General features: G+C 36.6%; 1 protein-coding gene across 1 annotated transcript in view; it reads right to left on the bottom strand.

Moving 5' to 3' along the window:
* The window catches only part of Diaph3 (diaphanous related formin 3), a 467,044-nt gene that overhangs the window by 230,383 nt on the left and 214,041 nt on the right, over positions 1–22,620 (bottom strand). Inside the window, exons 19-20 of the mRNA XM_057786074.1 lie at positions 16,499–16,593; positions 12,531–12,632 (exon numbers count right to left, since the gene is read on the bottom strand). Coding sequence (XP_057642057.1) covers positions 12,531–12,632; positions 16,499–16,593 — 197 coding nt within the window. The remainder of the gene's footprint in view (positions 1–12,530; positions 12,633–16,498; positions 16,594–22,620) is intronic.

The following is a 22,620-nucleotide window of genomic DNA, read 5'->3' as shown; positions in this document are numbered from 1 at the left end:
CTTGGTTAAGACATTTATACATACATGTTTTGGTTAAGTGTAGAGGGGCGTATGCATGAATTATGCATGTGTTGTGTGTGATGTGCGCACATGTTGTATGTGGTCTATCAATAGGTTTTTTGTACATGGAGGCCAGAGAACTTGGGTATCAGCTTCTATGGCTTTCTCATCTAGCCCCACGAGATACGGTTTCTCAGTGAACCTGGAGTATGCTACTCTTACTAGAGGTCGACTTCTTACCATGTCCCAGTGTAAGGAGGGAGGGAGGGAGGGAGGGGAGGGAGGGAGGAGGGAGGGAGGGAGGGAGGGAGGGAGGGAGGGAGGGAGGGAGGGAGGGAAGGATTTAGAAGTGTTAAGAAATGTACACATCTCTATAGATAAAATATGAGAAAGTCAAAATTCAAACCCAGCTCTAACCAATCCATTTATAAATACGAAGAATGATAGTTAAATAGAGAATCCCAAGCCAAACTACTTTAATACAGATTCAGTGCTAGGAACATGTTAGTTTGTCTGTCAAGTCTTTGTGAGCCAAGATTCAATGGTTTTAGCTTTCAAAGTTAAAAAAAAAAAAAAAAAAAAAAGAAGAAGCAAAATAATGAAATACCCAGGGGCTTTTTTTATTCATTTACCAGGTATTTATTGGATACTAACTAGATGCCAGGTACCGTTCAAGACAACAGAATCCACTAATAGATATCTGAGAAAGCTTCTTATTACTATGGACAGCACTATGGTGGATGATAGGCTAATGGAGCTGAATATAGTGAAAATACAATGGGTATTGTGGAGACGCACTGGCGGCTGGGTAAACCATCTCAAGTAAGGTTCTATGACAACACCTCCTGTGAAGAAAGGGAAGGAAGGAAACAAGCTCTCCAGCTACAGGGAATAAGACGCATGGACAGCAAACCTAGGGATAAACAAGGTCCAGGGAATATGGACAAGAATGGAAAAGAACGTTTGGAAAATTACACCCAAGAATGCAACTGGTGAGTCTGAGAAAGGATACAGGGGCCCTATGGCTCAAGTAGTGTTAGCAAAAGATGACAAACCAGTAAACAGCAAGGTAGAGACAGGTTACATGGCAGCTTGTGGGCAGACATTGCAAGGTTTTAAGATCTCCCAATGCAAGCAATATTTTGTACTTTTACCATTAAAGTGGGGGATGGAAATTAATATGCCACAGTTAAAATTTCAAACTTTCAGAGAAACTCACTAGTATTAGCAACTCAATGAAATAGCATGTTATTTGGGTCATGCTGTGTTTTTATTAGTTCTAATAAATTAAAGAATTGCAGAGTTATTTAATACAGCTGACATTCTGCTAATTTCCAGAGAACATGGGCAACAAAAGGTCACAAGAGATTCCATTCAGAGCTCAATGACACTTTTCTTCCCACTCGACAGAGAACACAATTGCCAGTATGGAAGTGATTTTTCTGCTTAATGGCAAGATTTGATATTATTATTTTGATGTAGATTTGAACTAAATGAATTCAATCCTTTGATTAAATGAGATTTATCAAGCAAGAGCATGCCTGTATACTTCGGCATCTTGGCTCTATCTGAGCTTCTAAGGAACATACACTTACTATGATGACAAATTAGAAACGACTACATTTTTGTTCGCGAGAGCAGGGTCTGCAGGCAAGTGCTATTACTTATTTCCCACAGACACACATAATCTCATGACTAGCAGTCTCTCCCGACCAATCACTAATGACTCGCATACTTCTTTAGATACCAGACTGCCCTCTCCGCCGAACTCTTGTCTAGTTTTTGAAACAAAAGGTAATAGTGTCATATTACAAAATCACCTTGTACAATTCCCTTGATCAGAGACTCTCATTTTCCTCAGAGAAGTGGTAACTAAGGACAAACACAAACAGAACTTTGCCACTGCAGAGCCTGTACTCTGGGGGAAAGATGGGAACACAGGAAGGTTTGCATATTTCCTCTAGCCCTTCACTGCCTGAGATACATCCCCATCAGTTCCCTTGGCGAGCTCATCTGGCCCCCAGGCTATCAAAATGCCAAATGCACACAGCCAGCACCAGCAGGAGCTCTAGTCCTGAACTCCCATGGCACATCCCAAATGCACAGATGACCTCTTCATTTGGACTATCAATATTTCCAAAAATATCTTCCTTGTGCAAGGCTTCTCTTCATCTCCTCGGGCAGTGACCTTCATCCCACAGTTCTGCACACTCTGCTATCCCTGGAATTAGCCTGGATTCCCCTTATCTGCCAAATTGGATGAGTAGATATCCTTGCCTCCTAACTCTCAAAATTGTCTAAAACCTGACCATTTCTCAACAGTGTCCTGGCCAGTAAGGGCAATCAGCTCACTACTCATTCACACCTAACAATGGTATCATTAAAATTGCCATATTAATCTACCAGTGGCTTTAATTACACTCCTCATTCACAATCCTTCTCCCCACAAACTGCCAGAGAAACTAGGAAAGCACCTTTGCAACTCTACAACATTCTAAGAATAAACCCACACACCTTACACACACTCTGTTGGCCTCTCTGCTGTTTTCTAATAGCACTCCCTCACTCCCAACCATTGGCTTCTGGGATAAAGCCCTGCCTATGTTGCTAACCCAACTGACTGATTAGACCTCGCCAGTGTGGAGAGAATGTTGAGATTTGCTAGCCTTTGGCCCCTATACAGCCATACACTACTAACCACTCTTTCTGAGTTAACAGTGTTGCAATTGCTGGGTAGGACATTTGAAACGCACTGCAGCACTCAGCAAACAACTAGTTTTCTCCAAAACTAGACTTCCAGCACTGGTAACATCTGAACAGTACAGTTCCCACACTGTTCCACCCTCCCTGCCTTAAGTACCTGCCATACTTAGTAATTGCATTGCTTTGTGACATGTCCTACAGGGTAACTGGAATCTGCATTCCTGATCACTAATGTTACATGGAATAAACTATATTTTCTCTTTTGAAACTAGAATTGTATTTTGCACCAACACATTACATCATCAGATACGTTTACCCCTTAAAATCAGGACGGCTGTTCATGGCTTTCTCTATCTAGAACAGGCTTCCTCAAAATCATCCAAGTTCCTGACGTCAAGCTTCTGCTCAATCATTACACCTTTAAGGAAGCTTCGTAACCACTCTAATGAAGCATACTCATTTTCATTCTGTCACTTTCCACGAAGCATTTATTACTGTCCAATGTTAACTCACTACACACCTATTTATGGTACTGGCCCCAACTAAGACAAAGGAAAAATATCAGTTAAAAGATGTGTTTACTGCAAAATTTTAAGAATGTTGGGAACTGTATCCATCAGATAAACCAATAAGGAATTAATCACTGCTGAGTTTATATAAACGACTGTAGGAATTCATATAAACAATATCAGATAGTAAGTAGTAGAGCTATTAACATGACCCAATATTAATAGGTCCAACGCCACCAAAGAAATCAAAGCACTTTGAACAGCTAAGACTGAGAACTGCTTTAAAGGAAAAGTCTCTGTCTGGAAGCATTTCTTCAGAACTAACTAAGGAGAGCTCAAATTATATCAGTAAACTTTAAATACAGCAAGTCTGTCTATCAGTCAAGAACTAAACTCAATTATAAAAGCCTATATATTTCTCTGGATATATTTAATTAAACCAAAATTCATGCATTATTTTTAGGCTATAAATTACACACATAAAGAAAGATATAGGACCTTTGATGAGTTGTGTTAGCTTGGAACTTCAGTGTCACCTATTAGAACAATTAGGAAATTGAGTAATTTAGAAGAAATCATTGAGATCTTCAGAAAAAGAAAGTGGGGGAGGTTAAGTTATCCTTCAACTGACAACAACTTAACTACTCAAACCAAAAGAATTTCACTTTAATTAAATGTTTAAATATCATTGCAAACTGCTTTGGCTTAGGCAGTAAAATGTGATAGAAGGCAGAAATCAAATCAAAAGAAAAATTAGAATCATTAAACAGCTGATGGATTTTAGGTCAAAGAAAACTCAACAGTGATGCAGAGTAAGGTAAGTTAGTAAGCCTTAAACAAGAAGGAAACTGTCTACGTGCTGAGCCTACAGGGACTTACATCCTAGGAATACCTACCTGGTCAAGAAGGATACAAACTAAGTACTGAGAGAAATGAACAACAATGGCAAATGCTTGCAATCTTGGGTGGAGTGTAATTCTAAGATGTATACAGCTAAGAATACAGTTAGGAAGTAATAGCTCAACATTCCCAACACATGTTCTCCATGTCCAGGAAAGATCTGCAGATGAGATTAACAGTGCAAGGGCGCTTCGACACCTGGCAGGTGCTGAAAAGTAGCATCACTAGCTGGAAGGAGCTGGCAAGATGCAGCAGACTCTGGCTCCCACCAGCTTCAGACAGTCATATGTTCTGCAATTGACAGACAAAACAGAAGCTGAATTTCTGAAGAGAATAGGAAGCAGTGATTATGAAAAGCCAAGAATGCTTTTAAAGAAATTGTCTTAGGGGCTATAGAGATGCTTCAGCAGTTTAGAGCACTGGCTACCCTTCAAGAGGATCCAGGTTTGATGCCCAGGATCCACATGTTGGCTCACAACAGTCTGTAACTCCAGTTCCAGGGTATCTAACACTTCCTTCTGGTTTCCCTAAGAAGTAGGCATGCACAGGCTACACAAAAACATATGTAGGCAAAAACATTCGTGTACATAAAAATAAAAAAATAAGGAAACTAGACTATGTCTGTGCCTTTTGTTAAGTTTTAAAGTTTAACTTAAGTGTAACCTGTGCCTTATTTGGGACAGGACATTTTTGAAGTATTTACATAAGAAAAATTAAAAGGTCAGAGGAAACATGTGGTAGCATTAAGCCTGAGAAAGGCTTGTTTCCATACCGGGAGCCTCCTAGGAGCCCCATTTTTTTTTCTGACAGTCTTCTTTAAAGGTGTTTCAGTGAATCATGATTTTTGCAACAAATCATAATTTCCCAAACACTTTTAGAAATGAATTCTGGTGAATACCAAAAGGAGAGTTTTTTTTTTCTTGTATATTATTACGCTTAAACACTATGGACTTCTGAATTAAAGAAAGGCCAAGGAAATGTCCATTGACTGCAGGAGGATAACAGGGAGCAATAGATTACACACCATCATCTATGGGCTTAATTTTAACGTTAAAAAGATTAGCTTAACAATACCTTATAAAAATGTGAGTGTAAAAAAAACTTTTTTGGGGCTCAGAAGGTGAGGAACTTGTAGCTTGATCATGGGAATCCATGTAAAAGTGGAAGGAGAGAATCAACTATAAAAGCTGTCGTCTGGCCTATGCATCTTGGAGTATTCCTATCCCCACAAACAATCATAATAGTTAAATTAAAAAAAATAGGTCTATGTCTTTTGTTGTTGTTCGTGCAATGTTTTTCCCTTCTTTTCTGTTTAGCCCACCTGTTTTCTTCATAGATTCATGTAACCAATATCATATGTTCACCGTATGCTAGAAGATGAACCAAAGAAGTTGGTAACACAATGGTCTACCAAAGTGTTCAGAGCATAAATGAAGACTCCTACTTGTAAACTAACACTTAGAATCCAGCATAAGACATATTTAGGAACATGCACGGGGTACTATGGCAACAGAGAGGGAAGATGATGATTTTTATGTAAAAGAATAGAAATGCTAAGAGACATTTTCCAGAGAGAATGTCTCAAAGGGTAAAGAAAGGAAATAAAGCACACTAACAGTATATTCAAAACTAGCAGTTCAGAATGTGGCAGATTGTTTGGTGAAGATGTCACAGAGAACAAAGTTAAGATCTGAGTCTGGAAAGGATGGCCCAAGAAATGTGGGCTGCTTCTGCGGGTGGGAAGACCCTAGACTCCGCAACAGCACTACAGCCCAACCAGCCTTCTCTGGGTTTCTGCTCCACATGCAAGGTTGGGAGATCATAATCTGGTGTTTGTGGAAGCTACTTAGGTGTTGGTAATTACTTAGAAAATCAATGAGAAGCTAACTATGTCTTACTTCATATAAAAATGGAGATAGGAACAAATAAATATGAATAGACACCTACTCATGGCCATATAGCTGGTGAGAAGGATTTAAGACTTAACTGGACCACACTGCTACAGAATTATGCTATCTTTCAATAAATACCCAAAGATGTGTGGGTTCACTTTATAGTGGAATACTAGGTGATGTCAAAGCAAATAGGAAAGCCATAACATGGGTTATGAAATTCTAAACAAGAGTTTAGAAACAATGAAGCATGAAACTAATCTTCATTATGTAGTGAAAAAGAGTTTCTGAACAAAGCACTTTTTAAAGTGTTCAACTGAACATTCATGCATTAGTAATACAAAGCAGGAGGAACCCAACTGTTAGCATGACAATTAGTGTAATATGAGGTGGGGGAGTGGCATTCAAGGGACATTGCATTGTCTTCAATGTTCTTACATTATTTATTTTCCAACAAAAATATTATGGTTCATTTTAAAATAACATTTTAATGCAGAGAGCTGTACATGAACTTTATACGTTTTACAACAGAAATAATAATAAAAAGAGGCCTCTACCTCACAAGGTTTAAAAGCCCTGCCCTACAGTGACACCAAATGGTAGCAGATCAAAATACAATATACAAACAGGACATTTGTGTGATGCAAATGCCTTTAAATGTTTGATTCCTTTGAAGAGCAGGCAGATTAGCAGAATTAAATAATATGGGAACAAATACTCAAAAACCCAGTTTCTAATCAAAGGAAGTCTAGTAGACCAAGCTTCACATGCTAATTTTTAGGTCTCTTTCCAAACTTCAGCTAATCTTCTGATCCTGTTGAATATTTACATAAATCATTTTCACACAGTTAAAACCATGCCACTGTGAACTTGGTGATTTTACCTAATGGCTTATTGATCAAAGAAACCCTGCAAATATATGAAACACACTCACACAACTAAGTCAGGTTCCACCCCAGGAAATCGACCTTTAATAAGAGGCTGCAGATCAGGCTGGTGGGGGAAGGATGAAATCTGAAGCAATAGGCAACAAATCCCAGCAGCAAAAGTTTCTAGGGAAAATGTTTTCATTTCTTAAACTGTAAATAGCAAAGAAGCTGGTGAGAGGATACTACTGCATCCCCAGAAGAAAGCAGTTTCTTAATGAGAAATGTTTAAGACTGTTCCTAGAAAAGAACTTTTGAAATTAAGTAAATTAATATTCAGTGTCCTATGCTAGAACTAAAACTATTGAGAACAGCACGGGAGTGGGCCTTATTCATTAACACTAAATGAAACAGACACAAGGTCAGTCACATCACAGAGACTCATTATGAAGCATTGGCCAGAACCTTTATTGCTAGCATTCAATGAGCTTGTTCAGGTATTAGATATGGTATTGTTCACATAATAAAATCTGCTAGAAACAAAACAAACATAAAAAACTACAAAAATATCAGTAAGTTCTGGGATATGAAAATAATAATAAATAAAACTAGATTTTAATTCCATATTTTAAAAAGAGCTACAAATTCCAGATACTATCTCCACATAAAATGATAGGCAAAGCAGATGATAGATAGGTTCAATGCCCAGAATTTACCAGTATACTTGGTACTTTACAAGTATATACAATTACTATGTATCAATTACAAATAAAAGTTAAACAATTTTAATTAATGGTAAGAAAGTTAAGAACTGGGTATAGGTGCTAGAGAGATGGCTCAGCAGTTAAACATACTGACTTGTCTCTAAGAGGACCCTGGTTCAATTCCCAGCATCCACAGACCCTCAAAGCTGTCTGTAACTGCAGTTCCAGGGGGTTAATACACCCTCATACAGACATACATGCGAGCATAATATCAATGCACATAAAAGTAAATAGATCTTTTGAAATAAGAATGAACTGCGTATATTTTTAAATAATATTGTGCATGCTTAAGAAATATGAAGCTCTGAGTTCAAAGTCAAGCATCACTCACTCTCTATGAAGCTTCTGTGTTACCTACGAGCACATGTCATTACAGATCACACCATGGATGGCCAAGTGCAGAACATCTTGGAAGCTGTCTTGTCCATGCCCATTCATAGCAGCGGATGGAGAATTATTTCAAAAAGGCAAAAGCTGCACATTACTATAACCATCAGCTGAACAGATAAATCATTAGTACTATAATGTATCCATGTCTACTATACATTCAGGTAAAATTCATAGTTGGAAAGACAGGTGGTATTGGCATTAAAGAATTTTGTTCCCAATTTCAAAAGAGAATTAAATTTAGAAATGAAAATTTGTATTATCAGAAAGATGGAGAATACTTACAAATCAAATAGGGATAAATCTTCATTGATGTAAAATGTGATGTGAATGAGCAAATTAGCTCATATATAAACATATATTACACTTGATCTCAACATAAAACTTGAGGCATTTACATACAGTATTTCTAATAGTCAATTTGAGTACCAGACTCTAGAATGTTCTAACATGATATAAGACAAGTTGTACATATTTTTGGTTCACAATAATTTGTCTGTTAATAGCATTGGTACCTAACAGTTTGACTACAATAATTCTTCACATACCTTTCAATCAAAGATGAAATGATAACAATGGAAAATAATTTCCACAAAGAGCTGCATCTTGTTTTCTGTTACACAGTCCTTGTAGAATATTCAAGTTCATTATATAATGCAAATAGATTCAGTGAACTTGTTCATCATCTGATGTTCAGATATATACTTAAGAATTCATTTTATCAGAAATTTATAATTGGTATGAAGCAGAGTAGTGAATTTACATACCTACAAATCTCACAAGCAAGTAACATAACGACTTTAAAATACCTCTCTGTCAAACTGAATATGCTAGCAGAGATTTCTGTGAGGTAGGAAGAAACTCAGCACAACTGGAGGACATATGAGTCTACATAGTAAATTGCAAGTGAGCTAGATCTAAGTAGAGACCCCTTGTCAGAGAAGGAAAAGAAGGTAAGGAGACTAAGGTAGGGGCAGAGGAGAACACTGTAGGAGAACAGGGTAAGGACATGGGAGAACAGGGTAAGGACATGGGAGAACAGGGTAAGGGCATGGGAGAACAGGGTAAGGGCAGGGGAGAACAGGGTAAGGGCGGGGAGAACAGGGTAAGGGCAGGGGAGAACAGGGTAAGGGCAGGGGAGAACAGGGTAAGGGCGGGGAGAACAGGGTAAGGGCGGGGAGAACAGGGTAAGGGCAGGGGAGAACAGGGTAAGGGCGGGGAGAACAGGGTAAGGGCAGGGGAGAACACTGTAGGAGAACAGGGCAAGGGCAGCAGAGAACAGATAAGGGCAGGGGAGAACAGGGTAGGAACCACAAATTGCAGTATCGGTCTAACAGAACCCAAGAGAAGAAACACAACTAAGAGTAAAGTTACATATCTTGAAAACCAAATTGAAAAGCAAGAACTGGCTCTATTCACGGGAGGCAGAAGATGAGCTAAGATTAGAGCACTCCTGGACTACTTCCTTAGTCCTTACCTGAAATAATCACTCAAGAAAACATACAGTACATTAAGTAACACTAAAGGGTAAATATGTTTTCAAGGTAAGATAAAAAGTTAGAAATCTGAAGTTTAGATAACTTCAAGAAGTTTTGTAAAATTATTGTTATAAAAATAGGTGTTATAGGAATCATATAAACAGAAATATAATCAATTTCCAGAAGTCATGAAATCGTCATTGATACAAAGTTGATAAACTGTACTCGTTGTTCCTTGGTCATCAAAGATAAGCTTTAAATTGGGATAGAAGAGAAAATACCCATCATTCTAAGACGTCTTGTACGCTGTGTCCAATATAATTTTTATAATATAAAGTAGTCTAGGCCTTTAAGGTAGCTTTCTTCTTATTGGATGGGTGGAGAAAGGAGAGGTGCAACAAGGGCGGTGGGGTGAAGAGGGGACTTGGAGGTGGGGAAACAGACTGGAAAGAGTTAAAGACAAAAGAATAAAAACAATTCAGTTCTCATCAAAATAGGTACCCTTGAGATGTTAATATCAAGCTGACAAGAAACTGCATACTGTAGTCAAGAACAGTGATCACAAGCAGAAAGTGGAAACACGATCCCCAGTATCCATGGAAAATGCTCTCAGCAACACATCCTTCCCATGGCATCAGACATGTGTACAGAGGTAGATCAAGCTTGGAACGTGCAGGTTCTGGTTGACTTTAAGTTCTCATACTCATTTCCATACACTTGTTATCAACTTGACAATCACCCTTGACACAAACCTTTGACTTGTCTAGCATGGGCATTTCCTAGACTGGTTTAACTGATATGGTAAGACACATACTAAAGATGAGCAGGATCATTCTATGAGACCAGGTTCTCGACAGAATAAAGGAAAAAATAAACATGCCTTTCCCACCACCTCTCTTCCTCTCATACCCCCACCCTGACCCCAGTTCTTAATTGTGGATATAATGTGAAAATAATGCTAGCTTGCCCATGTTTTCTATTGCTATGACTTCCTGACCATAGTGGATTGCATCCTCATTCTATGGCTCAAAACAAACACTTGCTATTGTCAAGTGTTTAGTCACATTAATGTGAAAAAAAAATATGAAAGTGTAAAATCCAATGTAAGGCTATACAGCATCTATTCTAAATGGCTAATTTAAATGCACAGAAGTTCATTGAGATGGGTAGACTTGGGCCCTAGTTACTTTTGATATGGGTGTGTATTTGTGTATTATGTGATGTTTATTTATAAGTTTTTAAAATAAAGCTTACCAAAAATAAAAATAATCAGTGCTTAAAAGCTCCAATATTAAAGAAAATTGACAAGACAGTAATATGATGAATATCCTTTTCACTCCTGAGGTGTTCTACAGGCAGTTCTCAGAACTTTATAGGGAGGTAAGCTAAATGTGTTAACCAAATAAAGTGTAGAAAAAGTTTAAAGGAAGGAACATACAATATGTTAAATACAGAGTGAAGATAGGCAAAAAACAATTAGTCAACTTGAATTGTCAACAATGTATCAAATATAACTCCATTATGTCCCAGAGGTTATTATTATACCCTAAGATATAAGCAAAAAAATACTGTTTTCTTTTTCTAAAATTCCTACTTTAAGATACCATTAGAAAGCAGTTTTTGCATTCCAGAAAAATCTGATACAATGCAGCAGCTGTGAAAATTTATCTTTTTTATTCTGCAGGCCACTGCTCAGTAGGAATAGGACATGGTTAGCCTCAGATACAAATGGAAAACGGACTCAATTAGAAAGAGTGATTCTTTTTAAGGATTCAATAATTGTAAAAATTTGTCATAGCCAGAACCTGGAGGCAACCTAAATGCCCCTCACCAAAGAATGGATAAGGAAAATGTGGTCATTTACACAATAAAGTACTACCCAGCAGAAAAAAAAATGACATCTTTAACTTTGCAGGAAAATGGATGGAGCTAGAAAACATCATTTTGAGTGAAGTAACTCAGACACAGAAAGACAATTATCACATGTACTCACTCATAAGTGGTTTTTAAACATAAAGCACAATCCCAGAGAACTTAAACAATGAGGACATTAAGGGCGACATACATAGATCTAATCTACATGGGAAGTAGAAAAAGACAATCTCCTGAGTAAATTGGGATAATGGGGACCTTGGGAGAAGGTTGAAAGGGAGGGGAGAATAGCAGAGAAAAATGTAGAGCTCAATAAAAATCAATTAAAAAAATGAAAGAAAGAAATTTCCCAGTTTTCTTTGGTTTAAAATTATATCAAATCATTCAATTATAGTGCTACTTAATATTCAAATTATATTGAAATTCATAAAAGAAGGTATGTCCATGAGTAAAATTGTTTAAGGAAACAACACTAAGTAACAGTGAAAAATAATGTTATTTATGATGTTAATTACAGCCAACCTAAAAAGGATCACTTGATGCTGGGACAAGGGAGCAGAGAAAAAAATGTTTGGCATTAAAAATAATTCTTAACTTTGATATGAAGTGCAGTTAATACAAGCTAATGCAGCTAATCAACAGGTGTTTTCACCTCTGGGCCCCAGCCTACAAAAATCAGAAAAGGGAACAAGATCATTACCAAGATGCCTTGATGAGATTTATTTTCAAATGAATTCAGTTTCTCTCTCATTGTCAAGAAAACAATATTTTCAATTTAATGAGATGGACTCAAGTGGATTATTAAAATGAGAGATGAGATGGATCCTTGCAGTTTGCAAGAACTCATAGATATACAAAAAAATCACATATATACCAAACTTTTCAGGAGTGAACATATTTTACATTTATATGTTACATAGAAAATTTACAAACATATTTTTCAAAAGGCCTTTGAACTCATATAAGTCCTAACTTTAAAATGCATTAAATCAAGACAATTTGTCACAAATACCTTCAGGCTTAAAAAGAAAAAGAAAGCAATATGGCCATTAAATGCTCAAAATGAAGAGTGTTGTCAAAAAGCTTTCTATTTTTCCTCTTGTTTTGCACAGTAAAAAAACTCCCAGCAAATAGAGTTAATGAGACACATGGTACTCACCAAAACAGCAAACTGCTCGGGTTCGCTTAAGTTGTTATAGTCACTCCTGAACTGGGACAATGAATTCAATTGCTCTTCATCAGGAAGGTGCTTTAGTAAATTCTAAAAATTAAAACCAAAGAAAAGTACCTTCACATGAAGCTCTCCAAGTTTGGGAAAATAAATAAGCAACCTATGGAAAGGAAACAAGTCTAGAAAATAATTTTATTTATTTCTAGATAACCTCTCTTATCCTAAGCCTTAAGCAACAAAACACTTAGATTGGAAACAGTCAATTTTACTTTTATTTATGCCAGAGTTATTATATATTCAAATCAAGAACTACTGAATATTTATTTTATTAGCTTATAATTGAGAAAGGAGAACTCAACCTATACCAAAGGAAGAGCTTTCTCACCTGGATAAATATGAGCCATTACATTTCAGCTTTAAGGAACTGAATGTCAGAAATCCCAGGCAAAGCCAAACATATTTCAGCACTTTACTCAGGGGATCAAAGAAACCATAAGTTGCTCCCAAAGGCAAGGGAAAGAATAGGTAAGGATTGAAGGAAACTTTAATGCAGTGCTTACAAAAGTTAACTTAGAAGGATCTTGTTTTAATAATAAAAACTGAAGGCACCTTTAAAAGTAAATTTTCTGATGGGGAGGAAAATTTTAGAGGCAGTGGAGACACAGGACAAGGAACCTTGCAGATAGACTGCACACGCATTTATCTACCATGTATCTGCATGCATCTACCATGGTCTAGAACCCACTGGTTCCTCAGCTGTTCAGGGCTTTTCACATTTCTAACCCTCACACTTAACATAACCATTTAAAGAGCGAGCTGTTATTTAACCAAATAAGCAACCCCATGAAAGAAATAAAATAGACAAAGCCTTTGTTTAAAAATACTCTGGTATTGTACTCTAACATTAAAATTAAGGGGAAGGATAAGGAAACGGTGGTCACAGATCCAAATTATGTATAGATTGAAGAAAAAATAAAAACTGACTCTATAGAATGCTATGTTTATCTCTTGGCAGTAACAAAACTCACTCAAAGCACTATTGGTTTAAAATAATTTTAGAGGGTGTCATACATCAAAAGTAGTTACATCAAAGAACATGCCACAGGCTTACCTCTAGAAAAATGGTTGGACTGACTAAAAACAAACAATAAAAAAGAGGCAATTTAAGAATACCCTCAGAAAAAGGTAGCCACTTTTAATTCTAGGAAGGTGAATGCAAGCATTAAAAGTATGTGCTTTTTGCCACATCAATTTCTCTTATTGGAAATGCCTGAGACCAAAAGCCTGGCTATTTATCTTTGTTTTCTGTTCAAGTTACAGTTACACTGTCAAATTCCTTATTAAAAGGGGCCACTCAGATTCTTAGCATTTTTTAATATGCTCATCATATCTCAGTAATTATTTTAGCTATTATTTATTTATATTTGATTTGTTCATAGGAATTTACATATTTTCATCTTAGTATTTGGGTGTTCCATTGAGAAAAATCCATGATTTGTAAGAGTGCAGGCTCCACCTTCCTCTGCTTTCAGGTCCTTACTAAACGCCCATGAACCTTGTCTAAACATAGCAGTTAATCATCAGCATCCATGGTATATTGCCAGAAAGAACACCACCATGCTATTCACTTAGCTTATCCTTCTGTATGCCCATGGTTCAGTCTCCACTTAAGTACCTTTGGCCTCAAACTCATAAAAGACTATCTTCTCCCAATCTTATTTCTACTTTTCATGAATCGCAACAAAGCTTCACCTGTCTTGTATTAAAATTACACATGGAAATATCATTACTATTGGCAAAATATACACTCCAAGAAGGTGAGGTCTCTGACAGACACTCATACAAAGTATTATGCACAGTGTATACAACAAAGTGTTAGCAATGCTAATATGTTTATTTTGAATACATGAAGAATGATGTACAAAAGTGGCATAAAATAGATATACTTCTGACACATTGATTGTGAACAGATTGTTGAAATAAAATCTTACTTCTACATTCATGCAAAATGAGTGAATTTTTTAAATTAAATGTAAGAGTTTAAATAATATGAAATTAATGTTTTATAATGACTATATAAAAGCCATATAGATATATATATATTTGAAAAATGTAAAAAATCTACAAAACATCTAATATATATGTATTTTCAGATCATGCACTGGCTTTACATTTATTGAGTATGTTATAAAAAACAATACGATCTAGACCCAAGAGGCACTTATCTACAGTTGGAATTCCAGTTACTATCAGATGGCCTTAAGGTGGTGAGAATAGCCTGTAGTACCTCAGTGTCTAATATAATCAAGAGGGTGAAGAGTGCAACAGGAACAGGAAGATGTGATCATGCAAAGAGGAAAGAAGGTCACAGTGATACCGCCCACAAGATGAAGGGATGGTCCACAGTAAGAGAGGGAGACAGAAAGAATCCAGACCTGCCAAAACCTGACTTCAGCTCAGTGAGAACAGTGCTGGGCTTCTACTTTAAGGCAATGCAAATAGTCAATTTCTTGTTGTAATCTGTTGGCAATGACGTGAATTGTAATGGCCAAAAGAAACTAGTACATTAAGAAATTATATGAAGATGAACCTGTATGGACATCAATTACAAAATAAAAAAACTTTTTCCTTTCTCTAGACCACAAATGCACATAATTATCAAAACATTCATGTAATCAAGTTAAGAGCTACTCTGTAAATATTTAACAAACTCATTACAAGAAACACAAATATGCATTATGTAGAAAAATTTTCTTTAAGGAACTAAGCATCTGCTCTCAGCAAGAAGCCACATACACAATCAACAACAAAGAAAAAATCCAGTTTAAAAAAATGCTACAGGGAAAAAATAGTGCTTAAAGTAAAGTGGTTGAATTGGGTATTTTGAGTCTATGCAATTCATTGCACGAATAATCTCAAAAAAAAGAGTCTGTTCCACCATATGACAAACGGAACTTCTGGAGGTATCAGTTACTGATGGGCAAAAACATCTAATGAAGTTTAACCACTGTTCACTATTATAAGCAAACCTTGTGTGCCCCACCCTCATTTCCCCATGGAGTCCCACAAGGCCTCAGAATCTGCATTCTACTTCCTCAGACTCCAGAGTGGAGAGATCATTGGCAAGGGACAGCACACCTGGCTTGTTGCTTTCTTTACCTTGTTATTAATAAGAATCATCATTATTACTATTATATATATAGCATAAATGTTAATAGTTGAATATTTTACATCTAAATATGTATTATAATTACTTTTTTAGGACAAGTGTATTGTTGTCAGAACACAAAATGGTAAATGAAAGAATTTCATCACACAATGTGATTTAATTGTCCAACTTCACGTTCGGTCAAGGTTTTACATATTGAAAACCTTATACGCAGTTTAATAATTTCAGTTCAACAAAGTCACTTATCACAAAATGCTAAGGTCAAGACACACCTTTCAGAACCTTCTAGCTTGGAATGAATGTAAGGATCTTACAAGCAAGACCTAGATCCTCTGGGAGCACAGCAATGCCAGGAAGAATTACACAGAAAGCTAACAACATGAAATAAGGCTCTCTCCCTCACTTTTACCAGACAATGATTCAATTCCATAAACAAAAGAAAATGCATTTGGTAAAGCTATAAAACAAATTTAAATTAATATACCACTAGTCTTAACTGTAATAAAAACAAAAACATATATTGTAAAACTCAACAATTTGCCTTCAGAAAGAATCATTTAAAATAATTGAAATGCAATCATTTTGATAGCGTTATATTTAGCTGCAGTTAAGAGAAGAGACAGAGTTTTATCTCCTGGCAATGCAGAAGCTATGCTCAAACTAATTATGCAGCAATGATTTTCCAGTTGAATGATTTGGGCTAAGAATTTTGCTTCACTTACAGATTACTATTTAATGAGAAGCTTGCAATGAAATATTGGAATTTAAGCTGTGTCTGTTTGTTTACCTGAATCATAGACTCTGACAACTGTGTTTCATCCACTTCCAATATCATCGTCTTGATTTCCTTGTAAGGCACCCGGAAGGAGCTCAGGAAGATTGCTGAGAGAGTGGGAAAGGGTCATAATGTATAAAGTGATAAAGAGATCCAAGAGGTAGATCTATCTACATAAAATCAGAGTATACACACATTTTCTAGAACTGCTGTGGAGGAAAGTTCATTAGTACAGTATATGCTCTCTTCCAGGTTAGAGCTGCTACATAAGAATCCATCTAGGTTTCCTATGTAGGTGTCACAGCTAACTTTTAAATCTTTACTTATTTACCAACCATCAGAATCATGCCAATTTTCAAGTGATTTAAAACAACTTAAATAAGTTTGATATGCTATAAAAACCATCATGAAAGTGATAAAATGTCAATATATGCATTTAATATTTGTCTATGCACACATTATTGCCTTGTATAATATTTTCCAGCACTACTAAATAGTTCAAAGTAAAGCATTAAAACAGCTAAGCAATGCATTTCCACTTTACAGGTACTAGCAGCACAGTACAATTCAAACATACTGTAGAAAATATGCTAGAGAGACAGATTTGCACTTAACTAAAACTTAAACTTTAGAAACTATTTTAGAAAATAAAATTCCATAATGAATTTGCTATATGGATAGGGAATGATCATATATTGTTGGGAATTCTCAACGTTAGTTTATTCTTTTTAATAATATATACATTGTTGTATAATCTAATAATCTTTCAAGGAGAGATTTTAATATATATGCTATTATTTGCAGGGCTTTAGACATAATGCTTTGTCAGAGCACCCACCGGTTTCTGCCACATTGCCACGAACTCAGTTCTTAGCATGTCATGGTGGTTCACACCTTTACCCTCAGCACTGAAACGATTATGGCAAGTTTGAGGCCATCTTGAGGTAATCAGTTCATCTCAAAAACGATTATGGCAAGTTTGAGGCCAGCTTGAGGTAATCAGTTCATCTCAAAAAAATAACACTGTCATAATTTATACCCAGTAAACTCGTTATTTTTAAGTTTTTGATTACTTGACTTGCCTTTGGGCTAGAAACTATATGTGTGTGTGTGTGTACATATATATACATATATAATATACATACATACATACAGTATGTCTCACAAAACTCTAAAACCATTAACTGCTTCTGTTTTGAACCCTTTCTCACTCTTGAGAACACGGGTATCTTCTGTGCTCTCACTACCAGTTTTACTTCCATATTTCTGACCCCAAGAAGTCAAAAGATATGAAGGCCTATTATTAATATTCTAAAAGTAAGAAAAAAAACAGGTCCAAAATATCCAGATATTTATAGAATTAAAATGTGTAATCTGCAGCAACATTATCTAGCAAGTAAAAAATATAAAAACCATACGATCACGAAGACTAATAAATGAACAACTAAGAGAATGAGAATTAAAAGGCAATCATCAAAAAATGCACTAAACTAGTTATAGAAAAATAACTAAAAATGAGCGTTAATGATACATAGAAAGAAATAATAAACAGCCAATAAGCTCATCTCTGGATAGAGAAATACCTCCTGAGGACAGAGGCATGGGAATGGAAAAAGCAAGCAGGATTCATAAACTTACGGCGGGAGGCAAGAGAGATAGGGAGGAGAGGTAAGGAGATATGCTTTAGTGTGGGGATTTACAGATGTAAGCCTGTTCCCCTTGACTGGAAGTCAGAGAGTTTGAGCTTCTTTTTGCTCTTTCAAAATTGTTGAAAGCATGTTTGCCTACAAATTCTGACCTAGGGTGTGGTTACTTGGTGTTTTGGACATTAAGATGGTCCACAGAGGATCCACTTCATCCTGACCAAAGGTCTAAGAATGCAAGCCTATTCATGTTCCTTCATTTTTAAAATAGTTTGACATAGGCAGTGGCTGCCTACAGAATACTTGATCTAGGGTGTATTCATTGCATATTCTGCCCAAAGCATCAAATGCTTTACTCAGGAAATAATGCCTTGATGTCTCAAATAGTGAAGCAAGCAATTTTTCTGGTTGTCCTTTGAGTCATATTAAACCAGTCTTTTGCCTTCTTCCCCCCTTTTTGTATTGAGGTACAAAAGCATAATAAAATTAAATGTGGGCTGATTCAGTCTTCAATATACACTGAGTTGCCCTTCCAGTACTATCCCATGTCTTTGTATTTCTTTCATATCTCTGTTCCCCCTACCGTTCGTCCTACTGAATGTTTCTGATCTACATTCCCCCACACTGGAATGTACGAACCCGTCAAGGCTAGATCACGACAGACATCACCAACCAAAACGTGGCTCATGACACTTTAGTATTCAGAGATTTATTTTACCACTAACTACTAGACAAGTAATATTTCTGAAAAGGAAATGCTGTAATGTTTTCGGATCACCAAGACCAGGCACTGATGAAGTTCTAAGACAGTTATATTGAAGCAAGGTTGGAGAGGAGTGAGTTGTCGTGGACTCCTAAGATCACATACGTGATGCAAAGTTCACCACACACACAATCATGTACTTTCTATCACAACTATCAACAGGGACTCTAGGTTGGCAAGTGCGCTGGTAAGCGCTCAATAGAATTTTTTGTATGAAACACCGTGGGTGCTACCTTTAACAGGAAGGCTGTCCCACTGTTATCCAAGACAGTATGAATCAAGTATAGCAGTCAGTGAATGAAATGCTACACTGTCATAGAGGAATGTATTAGTGTGGTTTGTTTTTTTATGTAAAATCCAGCACTAATTGATATCACACCTACTGTATAAGAAGAGCATGTACACAGAACAGTCATAACAATTAAAAGGAAAGTTAGTTCTTCATCAAAACTCAGGATAAGAGGGTTACCTCACATGGAGAGACAGAGAAAAATAGATATGGTTATAAATAAGCCTCTAAATGATGGCTGTTTTCTTTAGCCATGGGTGTTGATTATAAATTATATCACATATTTTATAAGCCTCTCCTAGGTATAATTAATGCATAGCCTAAGAAGATAGATATCATAAGCTTAAATGAAGAGTATAAAAAGAAAACAATACATTGGACAAGTGAGCTACTGTAAGACATACAGCGCTGGCCTTACTCGTGGGCACCTCACTCACTGAACAACTGAGATAATGTAAGACATACAGGGCTGGCCTAACTCAAAGGCACCTTGTTCTATCTTCCTGAAAGGTAATATCTAAACTCAAGGGTCATTTTTGCTAGTTGAATGATATTATTGCTACTTGAAGGTATTGGGCTACACTAGAGAGTTCAGGTTAACAACGTGATTTATGATGTGGGTTTTGAGCAATGGAACAAGCTCTATTTCTGAAGGAAGTGAAAACTAAGACCAGCTATGCAGTGAGGAACTATGATGAAATTCCAGTAAAATCTCAGTATAGGAAGGGTGCTTCCTTTCTTATCAATACTCTGAGCACTGGGTCACCAACTTTCTAGCAAAGGAAGCTGCAAGCTTCAAGTTTGGGTTTCTCTATGTTCTACCCATTCACCTTTTCCAGGCCTGACTTTCATGAACTATTTATTGACATAAAACACGATCCATACTATAGTACCGTTAGTGAATTCTAGAAGTCCTGTAACAGATGCATAAGAGCAGTCTACAATAGCTATGCTGTAATGACCTAAGTTTAGTTAAGAAGGAGAACAGAAAAGAACCGAATACCTATGCTCAACTTAAAGACTTTACAGAAGTCTATATTTCAAATGATTAGAAGTTACGGAGAGTCACATATGAAACATGCAATTGAGGGATCCAATGGGTGCTAGAAAATGAATGTCACCACTCTGGCAGGCTTTGCCCCTCCCAGTGTGACGGGACAGACTACAGCAGCAGCATGGGCTCAGCTAAGTGCAGCACACAGCTTTTGCAAGCAGCAATTGTGTGTTTGTTCAGTGAGGCTATTTATAAATATTTCAACCTTTGCATTGATTTGTAGATTTTAGGGACTGTTTTTTTTTAAAGGTCTAATTCAAACTTTTAAAGAATCTGGCAGAATACATGAATCTCATAAAACTCTTGAGACTTCTCTTGATTGCAGAATTCTATCCGAGTTGTTGGGCCCTAAGTCATTGCCAAAACAATCATGAACTCAACAGTTGGGAAGTAAGCCACCTTTAAACAAGTTAGGTAAATACATGAGTAGCTTTTAGCTCTTGTCTCAAAGTTGGACAGCATGTTTCAAAGATAGCAAGTGACACAGCAGAGGTACATCAGGTTTCTCTTTGGTAATATTGAGAAGGGGATCTCTCAGGTCAGTTGTCAGCATTCTCCTACCAACTATCCCATGAAGCTGTTTCATTCGAAACCAGCTGTTATTGTCTAGACCAGACTAATCTTACGATTCAATACCTCAAGACTGTGTTTTATAACCAGAAAACTACTTTGACTCCAAATATTCTTTTAGTGGCAATAAGCAGCTGCTAAGGCATGGTAGAGTTTAAATCGGAACACTTGGGTACAATCTGAAAGGGTAGCAATAAACATCTAATGCATTACACCAATATGTAGTGATGTAGCTTCTGGATCTTTTCGATGAATGGTTTTCTAAGACATGTTTCTCAATTAAATAACTTAGAAAAATCACCCTCTACCTAGAGCAATCAACATGAACAGGATCCTTCTCTAGGGCAATATTGTGGCTTTGTAACCTACAAACAGGAATGCACATATATTTTATGTATATTATGCACAAAGACACTCAACTGCTGTCAGAATAAACCACCTAAAATTCAAGGGTTTTTAACTGAAAATCCACCAGATTCCCTATCAATAATATCATGCTGAAAGTTATCTGGTGGGTTGCAATAAATGTGAGAAGAAACATGGAACTTGCACCAAAGAAAATAACAATTACTACAGTAGTTTACAATCTCTGAGTTCATGACATTTTAGTACATGATCTGTAATTTACACAAATAAATAACCTTGTCCAGAAAGTCAATTATCCAACTTTGAGTAGAAGACATTGACTAAATTAGCTGATCCATTCAGGAAGCACTGTATTCAAATGGCTGCATTCAGAACTATAAAAAGGTCGTTTTAAGTCAAGAATAACAATTTTAATGCTGGAAACACTTGGTTTTCAAAACATGAAATTATTTTTCTGAGATTACACAGTATAACTCTGACAACATCCAATGAGAAATCTGCAGTGCTTCTATGTGAGACAATGATAGCGCAGTGAAAAATTCTCATATATGCAGATATTTAAGGCCCATAATTTAAGTAATGTACTATGCACATGCAAAAATATCATTTCCAATTGAGAAAAAGAAAAAAATACATCTCAGGGAAAGGGGACTAGGCAGTATAATGTAATTATTGTATTACAAGGATGGACAACTCTGAAAGAGACCACAAGAACAATCAAATGCTTCCACCCAGAAGTGATCTCATCTCCATTTACATATTCAAAGGCTCAAGCAAGTCACAAGATGATAACAATATAAAATAGGCCAATATATTGATGGAGGTGGGTCATCTTTCTATCTGTTGTTTCATTGGTTAAGTAATAAAGAAACTGCCTTGGCCCCTTTAATAGGACAGAAAATTAGGTAGGCGGAGTAAACAGACAGAATGCTGGGAGAAAGAAGCCGAGTGAAGAGTCGCCATGATTCTCCCACTCCAGACAGACGCAGGTTAAGATCTTTCCTGGTAAGCCAGCTCGTGGTGCTACACAGAATATTAGAAATGGGTTAGATCAATATGTAAGAGCTAGCCAATAAGAGGCTGGAACTAATGGGCCAGGCAGTGATTAAAAGAATACAGTTTCCGTGTAATTATTTCGGGTAAAGCTAGCCGGGTGGCGGTGGGAAGCAGCCCTGCCGCTCATATTTCAACAATATATGCAATCAATCTATACCCCAAAAAATGAACTGAATATTGGCCAATAGCATTAATACCACCATAGTAGACCATAAAGATCTAATCTGAGTCTACATTGGAGTGGAGAGTCTTTTCTGAAACACTAATAGAAAAACTAGAAAGCCCAGCTTTTACACATATTTCTCTCATATAACTCTCTCCTTAATCAACTGCATAGATCATTATCCTCTGGCTGGAGAATTGTTTGGTTCCAATATTTGCCAAGAGCTCACT

The sequence above is a fragment of the Chionomys nivalis genome, chromosome 12, assembly GCF_950005125.1.
Source record: "Chionomys nivalis chromosome 12, mChiNiv1.1, whole genome shotgun sequence".
NCBI lineage: Eukaryota > Metazoa > Chordata > Mammalia > Rodentia > Cricetidae > Chionomys > Chionomys nivalis.
Note: the sequence above shows the minus strand (reverse complement) of the source record. Positions and strands in the feature narration are given on the sequence as shown.